Source organism: Podarcis filfolensis, assembly GCF_964270895.1.
Source record: "Podarcis filfolensis genome assembly, chromosome: 5".
NCBI classification, from domain to species: domain Eukaryota; kingdom Metazoa; phylum Chordata; class Lepidosauria; order Squamata; family Lacertidae; genus Podarcis; species Podarcis filfolensis.
The window spans coordinates 70496282-70515258 of record NC_139608.1 but is presented as its reverse complement, the minus strand read 5'-3'; the positions used below and the strand labels follow the sequence as shown (position 1 = coordinate 70515258).

The window sequence follows — 18977 nt, the reverse complement described above, 5'->3', positions numbered from 1 at the left end:
AAAATGAAGGTGAGGCAGGGACTCATGGCTTCCCTGAAATAATCTTGGGAACTGTAGTTTGTTGAGAGTGCTGGAAATTGCAGCTCTGTAAACTACCGCTTCCCAGGATTATTTGGGGGGAACCCATGTTTTAAATTTTCTTTATATGTTCTGCGGGGATATTGCAGCCAGGCCTCATCTGCTGCATCCTTCTGATCAGGATCAAGAAACACAAGTTCCCCCATAGTAAGTAATATTTCTCAGTGCCCTCCTTTTGGCTACAATTGAGGTCAACTGTTATGTTTTGGACATGAGTCATAATATTGTTTCCACCTACCAAAATATATTAAATGGTATACATATTTTATTTATGTTGTTAAACTGTCTACAACGGGTACCAGCCCAAAAAGCAGGTAACGGGGACGACGCCCGCGGCTACACCCCTTTATAAGAGTAGTTGGGAAGAAGCGCCATTGAACTCGGCGGGCCTTTCACTCCCAAATAAACACGCCTCGGATTGGGCGGCATGGTTAGCTCATTTGCAGAACGGAAGACGTCAGGAGGGACCAAACGTTCTGCTTCCGTGTGTGTTTTCAGCCTCGTTGCGAGAAGTAGCGCCCCCTAGCGACCATTGCCTCCCTGCCTGCCGGCGCCGTTCGCCTAGCCCGGCTTTCTCAGTCGCCGCCCGAGGGAGGGCTGGTCACGTGCTGGGGGCGTGGATCCGAACGGCGGCCTCTAAGGGTCACATGACAGGGGCGCGGGCCGGGGTTGCTACTGTTGCTTGGGGAGGGGGGCCGGAGTCCGACTGACCATGGTAAGTGAGCGGCTGCCGGGCTTAAGGCGGCGGCGAGGTGCGGGGAGGAGAGAAGCGGGGCTGTTCATGGCGGTGCGTCGCCTCGCCTGTCCGAGGCCTGCAGGACCGTTGTAGTATGAGCAGCGGCGGCGGAGGCGGCGGCTTCCTCCTTCCTTCTCCTTGTGAGGCGGGTTGGGCCTTGGGGGGCTTTTGAGGCGAGGGAGGCCGGGCGAGCCGTTGGCCGTTCCCATGGATACGGCACTCTCGGCGCGAGGGGCTTCCATTCGATGCCGCCGCCCCACTTCCACCACGCGCTCCACCCCGCCTTTCTGGGTGACGCGGGCGGCGTGTGTTCCGCTGCTTCTTGAGGAGAAGGCAAAGTACGCGGGGAGGGGCGCTCTTGCCGCCGGTGCCCCGGGAAGATCAGGGTCTGGGTTTCTCACGGCGGGCTAAGCGAGCAGGGCGGGGTGGAGGGAGGGAGGGAAGTGCCTGGGATTTTCGTGGAGTGCGGGACACGTCAGAGTCACCTGGGCTGTCTCTGGTGGCAGTCCCGGGTTTGGCTTCTAAGAGGAGGAAATGTGGGCTGGGGGCGTAAACGTGTCTGCGGGTTTATATTCTCGGGGGATTTATGCACCTTTTCGCGTAGGGAGAGGAGACCCTCACCACACAGTTACTTACAGTGCGCTGTTACTTCACGTGTTGCCCAGCAGTACTGGCATGCAAAACCTAACCAGCCTAATTGGGTTGTTGTAGTTGTAAGGTTTAATTTGAAGAATGCTGTTAGTAATTACCAGTAGGGATGAAAGGTGTATAGGGAACCCAAGAAGGAGAACTGGGAGCAGGTTGTAAGGATTGGACTGTGAATGCTTCTTTGCTGATTGTTTTTTTAATTGGCTTTATGTCCTGCATTTCTGCCAAGACACTTGAAGTGGTTTACAAATTTAAAATACTATAATATAAAATGAAGAGTTGATAGAGCCCTTTCAGGCCGACTGGGAGTTGGTGGCGCAAGATCCCTGGCCACCTACCCTCCCTCAGGGCACACAGGTATTCCTGAAGCAACCCTAGGAAAGGTGTAGCAGGCACTATCCCAAATCTCTCAGGCCGCTGATGGTTCTATGAAGAACTGGGTGGTATGAAGACTTTGCCTGCACAACTGGTTGCAAGTGGTCAGGCTGAACCTGGAGTCTGCAGTACTCTAGGCATCACACTTTGAAGAAGGGCACTGACAAATGAGCATGTCCAGAGGAGGAGGGCATCTGAGATGGTGAGAGTTGTTGAAACAAAGTTATCTGAGGAATAGTTGAATGAAAATGTAAAGGACCCCCGGACGGTTCAGTCCAGTAAAAGGCGACTATGGGGATGCAGTGCTCATCTTGCTTTCAGTTCGGGGGAGCCTGTATTTGTCCTCAAATAGGTTTCCAGGTCATGTGACCAGCATGACTAAACAGCTTCTGGTGCAGCGGAACACCATGACAGAAGCCAGAACGCATGGAAACTCTGTTTACCTTCCTGCCACAGCAGTACCTATTTATCTACTTGCACTGGCGTGCTTTTGAACTGCTAGGTTGGCAGGAGCTGGGACAGAGCAACGGGAGCTCACTCCGTCGCGAGGATTCGAACCTTCCGATCGCCAAGACCAAGAGGCTCAGTAGTTTAGACCACAGCGAGCCTATGTTTGGCTCGCCAAAAGATTAAAGGGAGACATGAGAGTGGTCTTCAGATTTCTGACAGGTTTAATGAAGAAGATGGAGCAGGCTTGTTTTTTGTTTCTCCAAAGGGCAGGACTAGAACCAGTAGGTGGAAAGTGTAGGGAAGCAGATTTCAGCTAGGTTTAAGGAGAACATTCCTAATGCTAAGTACCATTTGACAGTGGAATAGACCACCTGAGGAGGTGATGATGGGCCCTCCTTTGCCAGAGGTAGAAATCCTGTAGTTACTCCTTGCACTGGACAGAGAGGGGGTTGGATTAGATTACCTCAAGGGTACTTTCCAAATTGCTAGTCATTTCATTCTAGCTAATCATTTCATTCTAACATTTTTTTAAATTTTGGCAGGGTGCACTTTGTTCAGTGATTCCATCCAGTTGTATACTGATAGATAGGTAGCTTAATGGAACAGGTTGGGTATACTATATAGAATCCTTAGGAATTCTAGAACTGGTTTAAGACCTTCTTTATTACATATCCATCCATAACAATGCCTTAAAGAATCTGCATGTGGTCTTACACTCATGTAATAAAATGTAAATTGTTCAGGCAATATACTCTTGAGTCACTAGCAAAATACCGTATTTTTCGCTCTATAGGACGCACTTTTTCCCCTCCAAAAATGAAGGGGAAATGTGTGTGCGTCCTATGGAGTGAATGCAGGCTCCCTGGCTTCAGCAATAGCAAGGCAAAGCCTCCGAAGCCTGCGCTCTGGAGGCTTCACGTTGCTTCCGCTGAAGCCAGGAAAGTCTGCTCTTTGAGGCTGGCGGTGGGGAAAGCAGCGCTTCCCCATCGCCAGCCCCAGAGGATGGGGGCCAGCGGGGAGGCGCGCGACGCCTTCCCGCTACTCTCCAACCCTCCTGCGGGCTTTTGCGGGAGATGGGGGAATTCCCCCACCTCCCGCAAAAGCAGGCAAAAGCCGTGCGCTCTTTAAAGGCTGCGCGGCTCTTGCAGGCTTTTCTGCGAGGTGGGGGAATTCCCCCACCTCGCAGAAAAGCCTGCAAGAGCCGCGCAGCCTTTAAAGAGCGCGCAGCTCTTGGGGGGCTTTTCCCCAAGGAGGGAGAAGGGACTGACTGGCCGAGTCAGTCCCTTCTCCCTCCTGCGGGCTTTTGCGGGAGATGGGGGAATTCCCCCACCTCCCGCAAAAGCAGGCAAAAGCCGTGCGCTCTTTAAAGGGGCTGCGCGGCTTTGCTGGCTTTTCTAGGAGGTGGGGGAATTCCCCCACCTCGCAGAAAAGCCCGCAGGAGCCGCGCAGCCTTTAAAGAGCGAGCGGCTCTTGGGGGCTTTTCCCCAAGGAGGGAGGAGGGACTGACTGGCCGTTTCAGTCCCTTCTCCCTCCTGGTCGAAAAGCCCGCAGGAGTCACGCGGGGCTCCTGTGGGCTTTTGCGGGAGGTGGGGGAATTCCGCCACCTCCCGCAAAAGCAGGGAGAAGGTCTTGGAGTAGCGCACAGGCTGCGTGCAGCCTGTCCACTGCTCCCAGAGCTGCCGGGGGGGTGTCATATTTTTTCCTTGATTTCCCCCCGTGAAAACTAGGTGCGTCCTATGGTCCGGCGCGTCCAATCGTGCGAAAAATACGGTAATATATGAATCCTTAAGGTCAATTGATTAGAAGTGACTTATGTCTGTAAAAAGCCTATGGGGGTATTAGTGAGCTTTCAGGCAGTGGCTTAATATTGCAAATGGGTCATTCAGATCTGGTTTTTCTGTGAGCATGATTGGTATGAGTGTTGACACATATTTTCATAGGCATTATGTTTTTCCCCATCAGTACTAGTGGGTGTTGGTGCCAGAATATTTCCCTGCTGTGTTTTCTTGTTCCTCCGCTGTATTAGTACTGCTTTGCTTTTCTACCTTTTCCAGTTTTAAATAGGTGCACAAGTATTTCTGTACCTGGGTACACACCTTTAATCCCCCCACTTGTAAATTCACAAAAGCAAACTTAAAAACCCTTAGTTATCATGTTTTATGACGTGTAAAATGGAGACTTTTGGTTCTACAGGGTGACTCATTTCCATATATTTTTTTAAAAATATAATAAGTCTTGTGCAAGACCACAGAGGAAAGTGGGAAGGTCTTGTGCAAGAAAGGTATTGCATAAGACCTCTATTTTTTTAAAGTCTCAATGCATGTACTACAGTTTGTCTCTGAGATATACCCTACATATACTGTGTGAAGATGTCTACCTTCTCTGAACTGGTTGGCTGAAATTTGAAGGTGTTCAGTGTATGGCAGTTGGTGGAAATAGGTAAATAGGCTGAGATTGTTTGGGTCGCCAGAAACAAAGTGACTAGGCTGTGTGCAGTTGAGAAAAAATGGAAGTAGGGGTGGCAGTAGAGACCACTCATCAAAACGTCACAACACATATGACTAAACTGCTTACCAAAAAAACAACATGGTAATAAGCGTCTGCATCAGGCGTGCCTGTAGCTGTATAAATAGGTTGTTTTTACTTTCTTTTCTTTGTATAGTAAGGTGAAATTCAGATTAAACAGATGAAAAAGTCTTGTATTATGATACAGATGTCTTGTGGATGCTTTCAAATCTTGCATCCATGAACAGCACCTACTCCAGAGTAAACTCCAGTCTGGAAGCACCCTGAGTCATTTACTTTGATATTTTAAGGTGGTGTGACAGTGCCTACAAGAATTATATACAGGGATTTCCTCAGTCTTCATAAGCTGTAGAAATCTTTGGTGTAGTTTGTAGGTCATAAAATAACTTTCAGGCATGGCTGGCTACCATTAGTAACACTTGGTCTGGATGAGCTGCTGTGAATTTAAACCCCATGACATGCCAAACCAATGTAACTCCCTCCCTCCCGGCCCCACATGCTGAACTTCTGCTTTTCATGCAGCTGTTAAAGGCAAATGAAGTCTGTCAGACCCAAAGGTTGACAATGCTAATTTGCCTTTGCTTTACTAGCCTACTTAAAAGGAATTTACTAGCTTACTTATTAATTAATAAATTAATTCTTGGATGGGTGGCAGATACTACCAGTACCTCTAGATGTTGAAATACTGAGGAGACATTTGCCATATATGCTCATCACTTGATGACTGCAACATCAATAATGTGTTGTGCACGCTTACGAGTGTGCCAAGAGCCCATACATAAATAACTCTTCAAATACAGCCTTTACTCTGGGGGCCTTGCGCATATTCAGCTGACAGTCATTGAGATGGCTCAGATTTAATGCTAAGGTTTGCTATTAACGGGAATGAGCCTCCTAGGACCCTTGGTCTTACATGTTTCTTCCTCCCAGCACATGCTGTGATCCCCTTCCTCTTAGTATATGACAAATTTGCCATCTTGTCTAAAGTGACAAACTATGCTTTGTGATTGACCGCATCATGTTCAGTGCCTGGCTAATTTTGAACACTGCTGTACAAGCTGAATGGCCTCTGCGTTCCAAAGCAAGACAGGATAAACAAATTGTAGTTATACTTAAAGTATGCGTGTGTGTGCAAACATAACAACAGTGTGTTGCAAACACACTCATTTTAGGATTTGAAGGTCCCCCCCCAATTAATTCCTTTTATTGTAGATCAGTTATGTAGTGTGTTAAGGCACTCAACAATGTTTTCCAATTCAATCAGAAAGTTCAGTTTGTTTTGCCTTTAATGGTGGCTTATTAAATTCTTGTAGGGCTCCTTTGAAGTCTGGACTTCCATTGTGCATATTGTTTGGATAGCTTGGTGTTTGCTTATTAGCAAGAATTGAATGCCATCTAGGTTTTCTTTCTTTACAATGCTTTGAGGCACTGAGACAGGATACAGGTGGTCTGTTTTGCTTCTGTTCCTCCACAAGTCTCCTGGCCCACTCTCCTTCCCTGTTTGCTTTGGGGCCAAATTAAAGAGTCCTGCTGATTCCTGAAAGAAGGAAATAGGACAAAAGGGATCAGTTAAGGAATGGGACAGAGGGCCTTCAGCTGAATCAGGCCTTTTAAGTACTTCAAGTATAGCCCAGGTGTGGGGACTGGGAACCTTTTGCCCTTGCTGTACTTAAGTTCCCATCAGATTCAACAAGCATGTTGATGGCTAGGGATGCTGGAAGTTGTAGTTCAGCAACATCTGACAGGCCGAAGGTTTCCCGCACCTGGTAGGCAGAGAGTAGCTAACGTCTACTCAGAGTAGGCCCATTGAAGTTAAGAAATATGTGATCCATTAATTTCAGTGGGCCTGCTTTGAGTAAAACTTGGTGAACGCCACCCATAGTCTCTGGACAATTAATTAGCAACTGAAATGCATTAAGCACTTTTTAAATGTTCTTTGGATACCCAAAACCACTATTTCTAATAGTCTAATCCAGGCATGTCCAACTGGTCGCTTGCGGGGTGGGCGATCATGGTCGATCATGGGTTCCTGATCGATGGAAGTTGGTCGTGCTTGGTCTAATCTTTCCCTGAGTAGTGGTGCTTTTCTTAGATGAGGCACAAAAGATAGATGAGCAGCACCTGCAGCAATGGGACTAGGCTGCAAACTATTTGGGGGTTTAGGGCATGGGGCCTTAGCCTGTCATTTCCCCATTTTGTTCAAGTGGCCCTCAGACAAAACTAATTGCTGATTAGATTTCTGTAATGTAGTTTTAATGTATTTTGTAGTATTTTTCCCTTCCATCAATGCAGAAACATATATGTAAGAATTGTTTTAAGTTGCTTAAATTAGTTATCTGTCACTTCACCCTTAAAATATTTTGATTTAAATTTATTCTTTAAGAAGTAAAGTTTTATAATTGTTATGGGGTAGCATGTGTGGTGGTGGGGCTACACTGGCACATAAGACATGGTGAACCTGTATTTCTGTTCTAGCATGATGCTTGCTTTTCCCCAAATGCGACAATTCATAACCGTGTTCTGTTGTTATCTCACACCAGTTCAGTTTCTACATCTGAAATTTTTGGTAGAATTAATTTTTTTATATATGTTTAAAGGAGCAATTAAAACAAGGGCCAATCGAACCTTTTCTTCATTATTTAGCTACACTTTGTGGCTGCTATATTGAACTTGATAAAGTTGCTGTTTATTTTATCTAAGACTAAGTGAATTTGGTTTTTATTGCAGAGTTTTCTGGGAGGCTTGTTTGGTCCCATTTGTGAGATTGATGTTGTTCTTAATGACGCAGAATCACGAAAAACAGCTGAAATAAAAACAGAAGATGGTAAAATAGAAAAACATTATCTTTTCTATGATGGAGAATCCGTTTCAGGAAAGGTAATTTTTTTTTTTTAAAAAAAGAAGTTTGTACTTTATGTAAGATATAGGGCAGAAACGGTATTAATGATATAACTGTTCCAGATAATCTCATAATAGAATCTAGATTCTAGTGTATAACAAATTGTTATTGTTGATGTTATCAAGTCAATATGTATGTGTCAAAGAAGGACCAAAACATTTATTTTGTTGCGGAGGAACCTCTTTCAGTGTTGGCACAGGAGATAATAAGTCATCCTCATTAATTTTTATTACACAAATGTTTGATAATGTCATATTAATGATCTATGGTGTTAACTGATAATTTGTGGGTTTTATGCAAATTTAAAATATGTTAGATTAACTATCGAAATATTTAAGTTGTTGACATTCTTATTTTTATAAGTGGTTTCTCTTCATACAGATTCTCCCCCCCCCCCCAATGCCTAAAACTACTCTGTATCTACATCTTCTAGTTCACAAGCTTGTCTTCTGTGGAGCTTGGTTTCAACACTACTTTTTTGCTTCTCAATTTGATATTGAAAGAATGGAAGAAAATAATATATTCTAATGGTTTAAGTAATAATACAAGCAAATGTTGCTGCACCTGGGTCATATTTAAGGTGTTCTGTTTTCACAAATGTTATACAGGGGAACTGATAGTTCTCCAGATGTTGCTGGACTACAACTCCTGTTATCTCTGCCTAATGTTCTAAGAAGAGCCTTCTAGGATTAGGCCAAAGGCCTGTCTAGTCCAGCATTCTGTGGCACGGTTGTATTGAACTGTTTTATTCAGAGTAGACTCACTGAAATTAATGGACATAAGTTGGTCTTGTCTAGTCTAACACTGGATACAATCCAAAGACTCTTATGCTAGAGGTCATATATAACCATCACATAAAGTTGCCAAGGATGGGACGCAGGTGGTGCTGTGGTCTAAACCACAGAGCCTAGGGCCTGCTGATCAGAAGGTCAGCGGTTTGAACCCCCGCGACGGGGTGATCTGCCACTGCTCAGTCCCTGCTCCTGCCAACCTAGCAGTTTGAAAGCACGTCAAGTGCAAGTAGATAAATAGGTACCGCTCTGGCAGGAAGGTAAACGGTGTTTCCGTGCGCTGCTCTGGTTCGCCAGAAGCGGCTTAGTCATGCTGGCCACATGACCTGGAAGCTATCTGCGGACAAACACCGGCTCCCTTGGGCAGTAAAGCGAGATGAGCGCTGCAACCCCAGAGTTGTCCACAACGGGACCTAACTGTCGGGTCCCTTTAAAGTTGCCAAGGATAGTTTTATCTTCTACAATTTTTCTTAAACCCTTTATAACAATATATTGAGTCCAAAAATACTACCCCTGTTGTGATGGTTTTGAATTTGCCTTTAACACAATGCCTTCAATTCTGGCAAATGATTAGAAGGGAGTTCTGGTGCAATCCAGACCCACAGTAGGGGTTCTGATGTGCAGAAGAAGTATTTGTAAAGCCTGAACCTGCCCCATCTTCTACATAGAATATTCTATTGGAATTCTCTTACTTCTAAAATGGAAAAGGGCAGTGTCTGTGCACATTGCACATGGCCAGATCCAGCGCCTCTGTTCTTCCAACCTTCTGCTATTCATTGCCCCTTTAGAATGCTGGAATGGTGCCATATTTATCTCCATTCTTTGCTTTAAAACTTGTCTTTTCCTGCTTCTGTCATTTAATGAACTACTTTCACCCATTGCTAAACAGCTGCTTCACCAGTTTCTCTTCCCACAGTCCCACTTTTTTTAGTGTTGTAAATAATTGCATAAGGAGGAACTGGCAGGGCGCAGGGAGTGCTGGTGGCATCTAGCAAGTTTTAACCATTTTTGCTGTGAAAATTCAGTAAATAAGAGTTGGAAGAAGGAATGAAAATGCCATGTAGTCCAGCATTGTAACACAGGGCTGGAAAAGGGGCAATGAACCAGAACCACACTTCCTTTTGAAAAATACTGGTTTTATCAATTGCACCTATCTGTTTTTAACCGTTGTTTTATTTTGTTACTGATTATTTTTTATTGTTCTACATTGCATTAGCGTTGCAAATGCAGGGAAAGGTGGAAAATTATATATATATATATATATATATATATATATATATATATATATTAGTTTAAATGATCTAAAATAAGTTTTTGTACAAATGGATCATTACACTTACACATTTTCATTGCTGTTTTGACTTTTTCAGGTAAACATAGTCTTTAAACAACTTGGAAAGAGGCTAGAGCATCAAGGAATTAGAATTGAATTTGTAGGACAAATTGGTGAGTCTCTTAGAATTACCATTTGGTATGGATAGCTTTGAGTGCTCATAACCCTGATATAGGAATCGTAATCTGGACTGCTCCCTTGGTAGTTGAATACAGTGTTCAAAATTAGCCAGGCTCATTTTGCACCAGGCTTTTGACCTGGGCACCAGGATGTCACATGACATCTCCACCATCAGGAAGCACATTCTGGGGATCATTGTATCTGAACTGTTTTCACACACTATTACCACATCCTGTAGAATTCTATCAGTTAATTTTTATCTGCATAACCAGGAGCCAAAATTTTATTTCTATGCAGTCTGAGCAGGAGTGGTGAACAACATTATAGTGAATTGTTGCTTGTCTTCACTTACCCCATCCCACTGCCCTGCTCACAGTTGTAAAGAATATGGTTATGTTATGAATGGTCCATGTCACCATTAAGAAAAAGAGCTCAGAATAGGCCAGTATATATATGTGGACTGTCCCTGGGTCAAGTGACATTTCTTCTTTAAGTTCTCAAAGTTCGTAACCTAGCTCAAGGTTGTCATCTGAACTAGGCAGATGTTTAACTGAGAATCAATCACAGTCAGTCCATCATTTGAAGAATAAGACTTAAGAGCCATCTTGCCCCAAAATGGCAACCATTCTGTTTTGGCGACTATAACATTGGTTAAGGAGCCATTTGGTGCCTAGCTTATATATCTGAGTTTCCAACACTGGTTGTATAACAAGTATCCCGAAGATGTTTGTTTTGAAGTAAATAATGTTTGCTGTCTGTGATTCAAATAAATTGTATCTGTGATATGTTGCCAAGCAGCAGTTACACAAACAGCATGCATCTTAAAAATAGTAACTATATTCTAACTAGATCATATGTGGATCTTCAAGATTAAGATGCAACAAGTAAATATGACGTAATTTATTGAGGCCACATCTTTGTATGTTCTGCTTTTGTTTTTTCTTGAAGAGCTTTTTCTTAAAGTTTGTATATTCTGTTTCATAAACCAAAATTTGTTCAGTAAATTCTCAGTAAAATTGTTCAGTAACATTTGTTCAGTAAATTCTCTCTCTCTGCTTATAATATGAGAATATAAAATAAAATGACACATTTTGGAAAACATTCTACTAACCTACCTTTTAAGTTATTGAATTTACTCCAACAAGTCATTTGCTTGTTTGTCAAACTGACTGTTGATATTAAACAATGGTGGGCTGTTCTGCAGTATAATTAACAAAACAGTTGTATTTTGTACTCGTATGGAGGATCTTTGCAATACAACTGACATACTGAAGGAGTTCTGAATTAGACCACACTGTAAAATAATAAAAAAAAATTTTGAATTCACATGATTAAATGGAGATAGAAATAATGCCAATATTTTAATATCTTTCTATTTCTTTTCTTCTTTTCTTCTTTGACACTTGCAGCAGTCCCAAGTGTCAAGCCATTGTATACTCCTTAAGGAAAGCTTCTGTTACATTTCCTCTCTGATTCTATTCATTACTTTCTTAGAGCTTTTCAGTGACAAGAGCAATACTCATGAATTTGTAAACCTAGTGAAAGAACTGGCCTTACCTGGTGAATTAACACAAAGTAGAAGTTATGACTTTGAGTTTATGCAAGTTGAGAAGCCATATGAATCCTACATCGGTGCCAATGTCAGATTGAGGTATGGAAACTGAAAAGTACTATTTCTGCAGTTATGGTTATAATAGTTTTAAACTTATAGCATTATATAGGTATGTGTAAAAATATATTATATATTATAAATTGGTTGCATCTGTTTGTGGAAGGAATTTTGATCTAGCAGAGACATCCACAAAGAGGGAAGGGGTTCTTTTGCCAAATCCCCCCTGCAGCCTCTCTCACCCCTTAAATTGAAGGAAGGTGGTATGAGGGTTATAAGGGGAAAATGGTATCTGAGAAAGTCACCTCCCTTCGTTTCCATGTGTAGGAACCTTTGCTGAATTGAAAGCTGTTACATTGCTGAAAGAACTGTTTCCATTAATGGAAGCATACTTTTGAATCTAACCCATATGGATCCTTTTTCTCTCTGATCTGATGGCTTTGATGGAATTTTTTTCTTTTCTGGCCTTCAGAATCTAGATAAAATATCTTATGAATCAAACTCCCTATATGCTCCTGCAGGCTGGTAGGCTATTCATCTGAGTAGTCTCCAAAGCTGAGATTTTATGCAACCTGTGCTCCAAAGACAAAGTGAGCAGTCTTGTGTATCAAACGTCACTCTATACTAAGAAACTTGTATCACTTGCTTAGAATAATTTCTTATAACAAAATCATTTTGCTCAAATCATTTTAAGTTGCTTAGAGTAATATCTGATTGTGGCAGGCCACTTTTACAACAGCTGTTTTGCTAGCCAGAGCCTTGTTTTGAGTGTAGCACAGCAGCTGAATCTAGTGAGAGAATTGTGCTTGTGAAACAAGTTGCAGAACTTCTCAGTGACAACTAAGCTTTTGCACTACTGATTGCAGAACAATGTTAATTCTCAAACTTATTCCACTAATGTTATGTTGGATGTTGCCCTTAGTTACATAGATTAATATGCAGCTTTTGAGAGAATAATTGGAAGGTATTTGAGCCAAAAGGCATGCAGTGATGGAAGACTCTGAATTTCTGTTCTTTAGTCATTATTAAAATACTTGATTACAGCATTGTTAATTTTAAGAAATACAAAAATGAAAACAAGTTGCAATAAAATGAAAGAAATAAAAAATTCTACATAGTAAAAGTAATTAGTCATATAATAAATATGATTATAATAATGATAACAGGAAACTATATGGAAACGGTAAAAAAAGCTTTAGCAAGCAATCTGAAACACGAATTTGGATGTGCCTGCCTTAAAAATAATATGTAAACCTTAGATTTAAATGTAAGTGGGTCCTCAAAATACATTCCATCCTGTTTATAGAGCTGTAAAGAAATACTGGATTGAATCCTTTCAGTTTGCAGAAGGGATTCTGGTTCAGCAGAGACTCATGCTAGATTGAAGGAATAGATTTCCTCTGCAGCATCCCACCACATCTCCCATGCTGTACGAGAAGGACCTTCAATCCTCTCAAGCCAATCTTCATGGAGAGCTGCAGGGGAGTGGGAATGAATTGCCTTTTCTCTTCTACCTGCTGAAGCTTTAGAGTTCTGCTGCAGGCATGTCTGGTTCCAACCCATTGTGCTAATAAAAGTTGGAATCACCTTCTCTTGCTTTAGGGAACGCTCTTATTAAATTCTTATTTTGGCCTTGCAACAAAAGGAATTAGAATTGTGAGCAGATTGTTTTAATTCAGATTTAACTGCTAATGCCGTTTATGAATCTCAATATAGTCTATTTCTGATGTTAGCTAATTTGATAAAGTTGGCCACTTCATGTATGTAAAATATTCTGTGTATACAATCTGTGCTAATTTCCTGTTTTGTAGGTATTTCCTTAAAGTTACGATAGTAAGAAGATTGTCAGACTTGGTAAAAGAGTATGACCTTATCGTTCACCAGCTTGCGACATACCCAGATGTTAACAACTCTATTAAAATGGAAGTCGGCATTGAAGATTGTCTGCATATAGAATTTGAATACAACAAATCCAAGTATGTATTATGAATAAGGGAATGTGTGACCTTGAAATGGGTAACCAGGGAAACTCCTTCAGGTTAAAAGTGTGGAACACATAGCAGTAATTAACTGGGTGCTAATGGACCATGTATAGGTATAGGTGGGTGAAGCTGACCTTCCAAAGTTGTTACACTTCAAGAGTATTATATTACTCTGTTCTTGAACCAACTGCCCACATGGAAACTTCATCTGATACAAAATGCTGCAGCTAGAATTATGATTACTATACCAGCTACTGGTACTGTACTGTGATTTTGATTACTGTACTATATTGGCTCCACTGACACCCAGTCTGTTTGTGAGCTCAGGTAGTTGGAGGAGACGCTGCTCTGTGTCCCATCAGTGTTTAAGATTGAGTTGCTGGGTATACATAAAAGGTCCTTTTTGAGAACTCTACCCAAACTTTGGAACTCCTTTCTCTGGGAGTCCAACTGGTGCCTCCTTGATGACATTTAGAAAGCAGGTGAAAACTATTCTGCTTTGGTGGCTTATGACGATTTCTTAGTCTTGCCTCCTTAAAAACTGTTTTGCTGGTGGCTGTTTTTCTGTGTTTCTTTTAATTTTGCTATTTTTTAAAAAATGTGCTCATTGTATGCCAATTGAGCGTTCTGTTACTATGAGTGGGATTCAAACTAAGTTAGTTGTACTTATCTAAAAGTTAGACATTACTGACTTTTCACATTGATTGCAGTGGACCTAGGTGCAAATAGCTTAGTCTGGATCCAATTCTACATGATGCAAAAGTAGGATACAATTTTTTTGATTTGTTATGGCATCAACATTTTGAAATCTCAACTTACCTTCAGTGCATATTGTGATAACTTGTAACAGTCTCTACTACTACTAGCACTTTCTGTTCATTGGGCTTTAAAGTGGCTTCTGAAAACATACTGCCTGATTGAGGAATAAAACTGAGTAGCAGCTACAAACTTGAGTGTGGGTCTGCTCTTTGGTAAAATGAGTAACCCTGTTCAATATAGATAGTTCTGTTTTCTTATCCTTTTTCAGCAATATGAATACACAAAACCATTGTAAATGCTGTAAACTAGTTTAAAAATGTTAAATTGTGCAGTTTACAAGCCCCCTTCCTTTGTTTCTGTAAGGTATCATCTAAAGGATGTGATTGTTGGAAAAATTTACTTTCTCTTAGTAAGAATAAAAATTCAGCATATGGAATTACAGCTGATCAAAAAAGAGATTACTGGAATTGGTAAGATGAATTTTGAAACTGTCATTAATATTTTTACTTTTAATTTGATCTGTTCTAGAACTATCTTTTCTGATATTTCCAATTTATAATAGGCTGTTCTATTTTGCATATGTATGTGTAGCTAGTTAGCTTATTTTAGCTGTATATAGTGACCAATACTGGTTTGCAGGTAACTAGTTTATGCTTCACAATGAATAGGTTCCTGAAACCTCTGCCTTCAACTGTGTATTTAGCAATATACACGGCAATCAGTATTCTGTTCAGCTACTTTTCAACTTGAAAGACCTTCTTGTACAATTGCTTTGCACTTCTAAATGTAGTAATATTTCATAATTGGCGTGGTGGGTAGGCTCCAAGTGGCAGATATGATTCACATTAAACTGGGGTAACCTGTTCAGATTTAAGACTTGGGTGACAGTTGTTTACTTTGACTAACTAATCATGTTTTTGGTCCTGATTAACAGCTGTAATCAGGGCTCATAATTCCTCAGAGGTTCTGTTGTATTGGACTGAGCTGGGGAAGTACAAATATTGGATATTACTAAGAGGAGGTGTGTCTTGAAGAGCTGAGAAGTAGTGATATTTTCTGATTACCCGTGTAATTCAATACCTATTCATGATCTGATAAGGTATAACTGCTAAGGGGCTTTAGTCCATAGAAATAAATAAATGTATTCAACTAAATATGCAAAATTGAATTAAAGGACTTTTTAAAAAATATAATTGTTTAACCAGGACCTAGTACCACGACAGAGACAGAGACCATTGCAAAGTATGAAATAATGGATGGTGCACCAGTTAAAGGTGAGTTGGTGTTTGTTAACATTGTCAAAGCATTTTTATGTTAAAATATATGTTGTTTCTCTAAATTGAGTGTTAATCCTATTATGGAGTACATAAAAATTATCTTGAAGCCTAGACTGGTACAAAAAGAAAATCTAAAGCACTAAATACCAATTTTGCCTTATGCATCATTTAAGTGCCTTAAATGAATAAGGGGCTCCTAATCTGGGGCCTTCACTCCTTAATACCAGTTGGATAGTATTAGTTGCTTTCATAAATTAGAAAACTGATTTCTGGTTTGTGCCAGGTCTATCATTACTTTTTCTTGTGTTCTTAAGAGTCAAGAAAAAGAGTAGGGAAAACATGGACAAATGTGCTACCCCTGAACATAAGAAGAGCTCCATTTGAATTGGACTAGTTTAGTGTAGCATCCTCTCTCCCACAGTAGTCAACCAGATGCTTATCTTCTGCTGCTGTTCCCCAGCAATTGGTATTCAGTAGCAATTGGCTTGTCCCTTTAAAGCCATCTATTAATCACCCTGCATGTTGTGATAACAAATTCATATTTCAGCTTTGCGCTTTGTCTGTCCTGAATTGTGCTCCCCAGCTTGATTGGATGACAGAAATGGATGCAGAGCCATGCTCACATTTAAATATATAGCTGTTTTCCTTTTTAGAGGCTACTCCCACCCAGATTAAAAGGCATGTTGGGATTTGGCGTGACTTGCTTAAGAAGAAATTCCCAGTCCCCTTCTTTTTAAATTGATGTCATGCCATTCCCTGTGACTCCAGATTATTCACTGTCAGGAACTATTCTAATCCTTTAAATGTTGAGGAAAGAAGCAAAACTAATCACAACTTCTTTTTATCTAAGGTGAATCTATTCCTATAAGACTCTTCTTGGCGGGCTATGATCCTACTCCTACAATGAGGGATGTGAATAAAAAGTTTTCAGTAAGATACTTCTTGAACCTAGTATTAGTTGATGAAGAGGACAGAAGGTACTTCAAGCAACAGGTATGACAGATTGTGCACTGAAGTATTGCAATGAGGTGGATTATTATTTATTTGTGTTGCCTTTTCTGTTAGAAAATATTCAGGGCAACTTTCAAAGTACTAAAGCCAGCACCCAATAAAACAATAATTGGGATACTTAAGCAGAAAAAATGCAGTCCATTAAAACATCAGTAATAAAAGCAGAACAATGCTAATAAAAATCTTATCTCCCATTACCTGCTTAAGGGAAGACTTTATGAAACAATGTTTTTATGTGCTGCCAAACTGTCTAGAGTGGGAGCAAAGGAGACCTCATGAAGAGAACTGTACAACATGGGCACCACTCCATGCTTCAGCATAACTTTCTGAAAAGGATTGTGGCTTTCAGTATCTAGGTTTTTTCAGAAGTTTATATGGAAATGCTAAGGGACGTGCGCGAGTGTTCTAGGAGAGATGCTTCTATCTGTGACATCAGTATGTTTAAAATATGAAGCCTCTAAACTGTACATTTTCTTTCACCTTAAACAGGAGATCATTCTTTGGAGAAAAGCTCCTGAGAAGCTGAGGAAACAACGAACCAACTTCCACCAGCGGTTTGAAAGTCCAGAACCACAGGCATCAGCAGAGCAGCCTGAAATGTGAACTGGGTGTTGGGAGTGAAAGAACTGTTGACAGATCAGCAGGTTAAAGGTGGCAACAGCCTGTAGGGAAGAAGGCCACCCATTTCAACAGTCTTCCTCATCTTACAGTGCTGCATTTCCCACACTACTAAAACATTCTTTAAGTAAACATTCAAGTGTGTACATACATTTAAAATAAGCGCTTTCTCAAACACTGGAACTTTCTTAAGCTATTTTATACTGCACATTTTACTTTTTGTCTGGTGTGATGCACTCAGATATATGCATAAAGCTTAAAAAAGTTACGTTTCCCCATGCATGTAGGCTGGTGCATTTAAGTTTTGCTTATCATCGATGGTAGACTAAAGCATTTCCTCTTCCTATACCACAGTCATATCATACATCCTTCCTCATCGTCTACTGCCTGTATCCTTCGAAACTAATAAATATATTGTTCTAAAATGACAAATTCAGGGTTTATAATGGGATTTTGTCCATACACTTGGAATAGTTCTCATGCCAGAGTTTTCAGACTTTGTCTCTTTCTGAGGAATGTATATAATAAAACAAGCTTCTTTCTCATACTAGCTTTATAAGAGGGGTGATGACTCTTCTAATTCTTTTCTTGGCACCTCCATCTTAATGATTCTATTATCAAATTGCAAAGCCCTTGAAGGCTTATATGCCCTAAGCGAAAATACAGAATTATCCCATTAAGCTGTGTTTCAGTGGCAAAGGTGTGTGAAAATGTAGCTTTTACTGATTACACTTTTGGAATTCGGGTCATAGGCACAAAATTCAGATCACTTTGCATTAAAATGCACACTTCATCTTACCACCTCAAACATTGGCTTGTAGGAAGGTCTGTGTATGTAAACCAAATTGAATTCTAAGTAGGCTTTGGAATTCTGTCTAGCAAAACACCCAGTCATTTTTAACTTTAGTGAATTTAGTCTTTGGACAACCCTTGTTAGCCTCCATCTATCCACAATTAAGCATGTAGTTTTCAGAAACGGAGTTTAACTACGGTCACAATATGGAACCTGCTGAATTAGATGGCTACTCATATTTGTAGTTCACTTGGCCTATCTACCAAGAATGTTTCTAAACTTCACTGCAAGTGTTATTGGTTACCTTACTTTATGAGTAAGTGAAATTCTCAAATTATACTTCTGTAAGAACTGTTTTACTACCATGGCACTTTGATAAAGCAGTCAAAGATGCTGCGTGCTGGGATATTTCTCTTTAGTATGGATGCCTATGACTGAGAACTTAACTCCCTCATGTAAGTGCCTATTCAGAATTTCAAACAAAAAATGCCAAATATTTTCATGGACACTTGCATGTTGTAATCTGGAAACTATTCCAATAAATTTTTGAAAACTGATTGTATTTAACCAGCCTCAAATTGTGCAACTATGTATAATAGACATAATAAACTGCTCTTTGAATTATTAAAAATAGCTGTATTCTCACTAAAATATCTAGATTGTGTCTTCAATTTTACATTGTGCTGTAGTGAGTTTCACTTATAGAATTATTGAATATCTTAAAGTTAGACTTGGGATGTTCTTAAATAGCATTTAATGCATTGTTGGGGTGGAAGAAATTCTAGTTCATCTCAAGTTTTAGTGATCACGGACTACCAAAACAAAACTGGGATTCTCAATGGGTGGCATACTTTCCCTTTGAACCTGTTCATTTAGATATATTTCTTATACTGGCACAACAAATTTGGTTGAAGTGAATTGAACAGATCAGAGCATTGTAGGCAGCTAAGTGGTACTCTGGGTAGAAGTACT

At 40.7% G+C, this 18977-nt stretch overlaps 1 protein-coding gene across 3 annotated transcripts; it reads left to right on the top strand.

Annotated features, from left to right (window-relative positions):
* The first annotated feature begins 568 nt into the window (after positions 1-568).
* On the top strand, positions 569-18656 carry VPS26A (VPS26 retromer complex component A). 3 transcript variants are annotated; one of them, XM_083614350.1, is made up of 9 exons: positions 569-793; positions 7541-7690; positions 9874-9949; positions 11451-11607; positions 13377-13541; positions 14670-14776; positions 15512-15580; positions 16434-16576; positions 17084-18656. In XM_083614350.1, exons 1-9 carry the CDS (start codon positions 791-793, stop codon positions 17195-17197), a joined length of 984 nt encoding a protein of 327 aa, XP_083470476.1. In that variant the 5' UTR covers positions 569-790; the 3' UTR covers positions 17198-18656. The 3 variants fall into 3 exon arrangements, with proteins under 3 accessions (XP_083470476.1, XP_083470478.1, XP_083470477.1); XM_083614352.1 differs by lacking the exon at positions 569-793 and adding an exon at positions 1125-1152; XM_083614351.1 differs by lacking the exon at positions 569-793 and adding an exon at positions 2021-2039.
* The last annotated feature ends 321 nt before the right edge of the window (positions 18657-18977 follow it).